This window comes from Colobus angolensis, unplaced genomic scaffold, assembly GCF_000951035.1.
Source record: "Colobus angolensis palliatus isolate OR3802 unplaced genomic scaffold, Cang.pa_1.0 Scaffold46, whole genome shotgun sequence".
In the NCBI taxonomy this organism is placed as follows: domain Eukaryota; kingdom Metazoa; phylum Chordata; class Mammalia; order Primates; family Cercopithecidae; genus Colobus; species Colobus angolensis.
In genome coordinates this window covers 8,303,407-8,310,223 of record NW_012118043.1, presented here as the reverse complement: position 1 = coordinate 8,310,223, position 6,817 = coordinate 8,303,407, and the positions used below count along the sequence as shown (strand labels likewise).

Here is a 6,817-nt window from a genome sequence, read left to right as displayed (position 1 = left end):
TTAGCCAGGATGGTCTCGATCTCCTGACCTCGTGATCCACCCGTCTCGGCCTCCCAAAGTGCTGGGATTACAGGCTTGAGCCACCGCACCCAGCCTCACACCCGGCTAATTTTTATATTTTTTGTAGAGAAGGGGTTTTGCCATGTTGCCCACTCTGGTCTCGAATTCCTGCCTCAAGCAATCCGCCTGCCTCTGCCTCCCAAAGTGCTGAGATTACAGGCGAAAGCCACTGTGCCCAGCTTATTTGAAGTTCTTAGCTAGTTTTAACTTCTTCCATGTGGCCTCCTGTTTTCTCATTTCTCTTGCCTACCCGTGTGTTCCTTTCATAAGTTATCATGGGAGAGAACTGACTAAAGTGAGTAGAAGAATATTATGTACTCATGATTAGCCTTAGAGCAAAGGAGATAGAATGGTGCATTTAATATTCCAAATTCCAGTATATGTTTACTTTTCAAAGGATGAAGAAAAATTGACCGGATGCAGTGGCTCATGCCTGTAATTCCAGTACTTTGGGAATTCTGGCACTAAGCCTAGGAGTTCAAGATCAGCCTAGGCAACACAAGGAGACCCCATCTCTACCAAACAAAAAATTAAAAAATTAGAGGCCGAGCCTGGTGGCTCATGCCTGTAATCCCAGCACTTTGGGAGGCCAAGGAGAAAGGATCACTTGAGGTCAGAAGTTCAAGACCAGCCTGACCAACATGGCGAAACCTCATGTCTACTAAAAATACAAAAAATAGCCAGCCGTCATGGCGCACACCTGTAATCCCAGCTACTCGGGAGGCTGAGGCAGGAGAGTCACTCGAACCTGGGAGGCAGATGTTGCAGTGAGCCGAGATTGCGCCACTGCACTCCAGCCTGGGGGACAGAGTGAGACTCTGTCTCAATTAAAAATAAATAATTTAAAAAATTAGCTGGGTGTGGTGGCTCGCACCTATAGTCCCAGCTAAGAGACTTGATTAGTCTTGAGCCCTGGAGGTCAAGGCTACAGTGAGACATGATCACACCACTGCACTTGGCCTGAGTGACAGAGTGAAACCCTGTCTCAGAAAAAAAAAAAAAAAAATACTTAAGTTTCTCTCACCTGGTTTCCAAATCTTTTTGGAGGTTCAGCTTTTCACTTAAAAGTGCATCAATCTGAGAGTTTGCCTCCTTGAGTTGATTCTGTAATGACTGCAATACATTTCATAGAAAAATAATTAACTTTCTTAGATTACTTACTTTATTAAAAAGTATTTATTGGTTATGCAGTCCCCATACCATTAAAAGGCCTTTATAAGTTGGTGAGGCATCCAGATTTCTGTAGTCGTTTTCTTCTTCTGACTGACTTCCATCTTCTTTATATTGCCTATGAAAACACGCATGCAGTATACTTATGAAAAATCTATCTTCAAAGAAAAAAATCTAATTAAACCAATGTAATGAGGGTTTAATCATCTAAACATGAATTAAAATTAATTCAAATTTCCTACTTGTTCTCATAGAGAATGGTATTAGAACACTACTATTATCTATTATTATGGAACATACAATATCCATTTACTCTCTTTTTACTTAGAATATATGATCCATGAAGACCAGAACTTTGTCTTATTCACCACTGTATCTCACTGCCTAGAAAAACTATGGACTATAAGAGGTGAAAAAGCACTGCCGAATAAACAAAACGAAACACAGGTGGAACATCCATGTTCTTTCAAAAAATGCATTCACATACTATTTTTTCCTTCTAGTACTTTTAGGTAACCAAAAAACCTATATGAAAAAATGCAGATCGTAAGTGGAAAAAGCAACAGATTTAATAGTCTTGGTTCAAGCCTTGATAACACCATTAACTAGTTGTACTATTTGAATAAGTCAATCTCTCAGAATTTATTTTCTCATCTGTAAAACAGTATCTGTCACATCTACTTTACAGGACTGGTGTAAAAAGCAAACGAAAGATACTGAAGGACTCTGTGAAATGCAAAGTGCTAGCAAATACATATGATTATTTTTAGCAATCTTGATTAACTATCACTGTGCTGTCCTATATGGTAACCAATAGCTACATGAGCTAGTGTTTACCGCTTAACACTTGAAATATGGGTAATGCCACCAAAGAAATAAACTTTGAATTTCATTAAATCTTAAATTTAAAAATTGAAGCAGTATAAAATACTTTTCTGTTAAATACAACTTCATTTTTTAAGGACTACATTTCGCTTTAACTGTTGCATAAAGTATTACTACTGTAGCCTAGTGTGCACTGGGTACATGCATGATTTCTAGTATTACACATAAACATATCACCAGTCTAGTAAGTATCAATGGATTGATTCAGTTCAAATGATTTATTTATTCCCAATGTAAGTTTATTTTATGCATGTGCATATAGTCTGATGATAAAAACAATAACAACAAAAAAAAAACTTTGGACAACACCGGCCTTAAAAAAATGGATAAGCAGAGAAGCTTTTGCCACTGCAAAAGGCCCATGTCCCACCTGTCTTCTTCCTTTGGTCTTGCTGCTTCAGTTCTACAGGTTCATAGCTCTTCTCCTGTGCTTCCTGTTTATCCTACTTAGGCCTCCAAATCTTAGCCTGTCTTCCCCTCTCTCCTCTTTCATCTTCTTTACTAATGTAATACTTGTCAATGAATTGTTACATCCTCTTTCTACAGTACTCCTACTTCTTTAGATGATACTTATATCCTATTGGTAGATCTCAAAATCTATCCTGAAATTGCCAGAATCTCACTTTCAAGTTAGTACTCACTCTTAGAAAGGAGACTGAGTTTATAATATAAACTCCGTTCAGTCAATGAATCCTGAAAAACCCCCTCCTTAGGAGACTCTTTTTATTGCTGCAAATTTTCTCATTTGTAGAATATTATTTATTAATGTATCTCCTATTTTCTTCCTATCCTCCACTTCCCTCAATAACACATTCAATCCAAATATCTGACCCAAGGATAATTTGCATAGGCCAAAATACTTTACTTCAGCTAGACAACTGATGAAAAGCTTTTTAAGCTAAAAAGTGATTCTTCTCCAAGTCGCTCGTTTCTCAACCCCAGATTTTCATTACAAATTCATGACAACTAAATTCAATACCACCACTCCAATGGCCTCAATCCTTTTGTCACCTTTAGTCAGAGAACCCCGTTTGCAGAACTCTACAAGTACCTCTCACATCATATTCTACATGAAAAATTTCCTGATGGCTATGTTATGTTAAATCTATTCTACTCTTACCAAAAACCCCAAATCCCCTCTCTTCATCGTCTAGATCAGGGGTCAGCAAACTGCTGTCTGCAGGCTATATTCAGCAGGCTGTTGATTCTGTAACTATTTTTATTGTAACACACCTGTGCCAATTCATTTATATATTATGTGTGTCTGATTTTGTGCTACAACAGCCGAGTTGAGTAGTTGTCCTATCTTTGTAGAATCTCCATCATCTAAATGACAGTTTCATTTGGAAGTCAGAAGGTCCCTGATGCTACTTGATAAAATGCTGCTTTCTGAAAAGAATATAAAGCAAAAAGTTGCTTTTTAATTAGTTGCTCTCTTCTCCCTTTTTTCCTTCTTCCTTTTCTTTTCCCTTTCTTCTCTTTTTTTTTTTTTTCTTTTTTGGAGTCCCCACGGTACTACAGATAATCAGCAACCAGCAACCCACGGAGCTCTGCCATTGTTCTCTCCAAGATTCTGGAAAGTCACTATTCTTGGGGCAAGACTACTCGAACATATGTTTCATTAAAATGAAGAATTATCTGCTTTATTATGGGATCCTAATTACTTAGAACATGGTACAAAATAGGTGCTCAAATACATATTTGTTAAAAGAACTGTTCCATCTATAAATAATAAAAAGATTAGCTACTGTTTTAGTGACCTTACATTAAAGCATTTTAAATTATATCTTAGATATCCTTCAGCTATTTTAGTTTAGCCAAAAACCATTTATCTCTATGCTTATTTAATCACGTGATAAGTGTGTTTTAATCTATAAGCTTGATTTTTCACTGACATTTTATGTTTATCTCACATAAATCTGCATACTAATTAGGTTGCACTTTGGTAAGCAGCCAATCTAATTCTATATACTTTGTGGATATACTCAGTAACTACCCAGGGGCTAGATCACATCAGTAGAAAAAATTGTAATACTTCAAGAAAATAAAGGGAAATACCATTTCCGTTGTGACCAATACTTCGGTGATAAATAAGTATACATAATTTAACATAAATACAACAAAACATCTTGACTTAAGTTGTAAAATACAGTCTTCAAGATCTTTATAAAAAAGAACTTCACAGTGACATATTAGGTGGATTTCCATAGTATATTTAAAGTTTCAAAAGCTACAGAAACTTCTGGTGTGATTACTGGATTAAAAACTTTAAAAACTGTAATACAGGATTATTCGTACCTTTGTGTATGAATTTTTCTAATTTTAGATTCATAGTAATCAATTAGACAAAGCAACCTAGAAAACAGAATATTGAATTATTTTCAAAATGCGGTATTAGAGCAACTACTAGTTTCACTACATAATTTCAAATTACAGTGTAAAAGTAAGTATAGATTATCTGGCAGGCTTTAAAAAATTTAAGTGATTCTTACCAGAAAGCAAATACTATACTAAGTCATATGTTATATTAATTTCAAACTCTAGATTTAAAAATAACTATAAACATTATATCTCAACATATTAAATGCATATCCTCCTTGTCCCAACAGTTCTACCTCTAGCAATATCTCCCACAGAAATATGTCAAAAGATGCAACCCAATATGAACCAAGTTGTTCACTGCACCATTATTTATAAGAGTGAAAAGCCAGAAATAATTTAACTCTCCATCAGGAGAAAGGTTAATGGCACATCCATACTATAGAAAATAATGGGCTGGGCACAGTGGCTCAAGCCTGTAATCCCAGCACTTTGGGAGGCTGAGGTGAGTGGATCACGAGGTCAGGAGTTTGAGACCATCCTGGCCAACATGGTGAAACCCCATCTCTACTAAAAATACAAAAAATTAGCTGGGCGTCGTGGTGCGCGCCTGTAGTCCCAGCTGCTTGGGAGGCTGAGGCAGGAGAATCACTTGAACCTGGGAGGCGGAGGTTGCAGTGAGCCAAGAGCACACCACTGCACTACAGCCTGGTGACAGGGCAAGACTCCGTCTCAAAAAAAAGAAAAAGAAAAAGAAAAAAAAAAAGAAAAAGGAAATAATGGAGAAGTAGAAAAAATAATGTAAATTTGTATGTCCTTAACAAGGAATGATGATGGAAAAAATTAATGTTGCATAATCAAATGTATATTTTTTACCTTTGCCTAAAAAGAAAAGAAAAAAGTTAGATGTGAATATGTACATATATTGAAAAAGAACTCTATGGGTTCTTAACCAGGGAATAAATTGTAACCTAGTGGGTGTATGGAGGGGCAATGTTGCCATATTGACTAGTTGGAGAGGGGGCAGAATGCTAAAAGTTCACCAGTGAACAACACAACAATACACAAAGAAGAACTGTCTCACTCAAAATGCCAACAGCACTCCTTTTGAGAAACAGTAGGAAGGACACACACCAAACTGTTAGGAGAGGAGGTTATCTCTGGGATGTGGGGATTAGGAAAGCAAGCAGATTTGTTACATTTTACCATATACACTTTTATATTGTTTGAATTTTTATAAACACTCATTGCTTTTGTGATTTAAAAAACGAGAGAAAAACAAAAAAAATACTATGCTTTCATGTGTTATTCTTTTTAAAGGAAAAATTTATGTTTCCCTCCTATCTTGGGAAAACATTACCAACCCATCCTCCTTTTCAGACCTAATTCAGCCAATTGTGCTCTTAATGTCACAACTTTCTAGATTATTCTTTTTCTCTTCAACCCTTCCCCATCTTGACATATGCCAGCTTTCACATTATCCTGAAAATATGCTTTAATCTTTATATCCCACACAAATCCTCTTGACCTACTTCCCCCTTATGCTACGCTTCTATTTCTAATCTTTTCCTTCACAGCAAACTTCATTCATTCTGAGTGATTGTAACTAATTATCTTCAATAAAGTTTTAGGGAAGACTTATTACATGTTAAGTACTGGGAATTCTGAGCAAATAAAACAGTGGAAAAGTAAACAAGTTAACCAATGAGGAAGCATGCAACACTGCTGATCACCCTCTCCTTGAAACACTTGTGTTCCTTGGTTATCATGATACCCAAACACAATTCCTCTTCTGCCTCTTCTTTCTGTATATGGAATTTGGAAGTTCTCTGGAGTTTGGCCCTTTTAACAATAGGCCTGATATGTCTACATGGATGACTGAAGGTGCCTAAGCATATATCCATAAATGAATTCATCGGTTTCTTCCCCGTTCCTTCAAATGTAGCTTAAAAACTGGCCATCTTTGACTCCTCCATTCCTTTCAACATCTATAGCCAATTCACCCGGACAACTCCTGTCCATCTTTGCAGTCTCTCCCTTTTTTGGTCCTAGTTAAGACCTTCATTAGCCTTCACCTAGACTACTACAACCGATTACTAACTTGTCTTTCTGTCTCTGGGTTTAATCTCCTTGCTCAGAAATCTTTGGGTATGTTTCCTGTCACACAGAAAGTAGAACTCAAACTCTTCGGCCAATTTAAGTCTCTCAAAGTTACAGCACACTTTCCATATTGTCATATTGTCTCTTAAGACTCTTCCCAGAGAAGGGGAACATCACACACGGGGACCTATCATGGGGAGGGGGGAGGGGGGAGGGATTGCATTGGGAGTTATACCTGATATAAATGATGAATTGATGGGTGCTGACGAGTTGATGGGTGCAG

General features: G+C 37.0%; 1 protein-coding gene across 4 annotated transcripts in view; it reads right to left on the bottom strand.

The window, feature by feature from the left end:
• The window catches only part of CEP70 (centrosomal protein 70kDa), a 115,027-nt gene that overhangs the window by 26,228 nt on the left and 81,982 nt on the right, over nucleotides 1-6,817 (bottom strand). For all 4 annotated transcript variants that reach the window (XM_011958134.1, XM_011958135.1, XM_011958136.1 and 1 more), the window contains 3 exons: nucleotides 4,414-4,470; nucleotides 1,261-1,348; nucleotides 1,085-1,173 (listed from right to left, as the gene is read on the bottom strand). In XM_011958134.1, coding sequence (XP_011813524.1) covers nucleotides 1,085-1,173; nucleotides 1,261-1,348; nucleotides 4,414-4,470 — 234 coding nt within the window. The remainder of the gene's footprint in view (nucleotides 1-1,084; nucleotides 1,174-1,260; nucleotides 1,349-4,413; nucleotides 4,471-6,817) is intronic.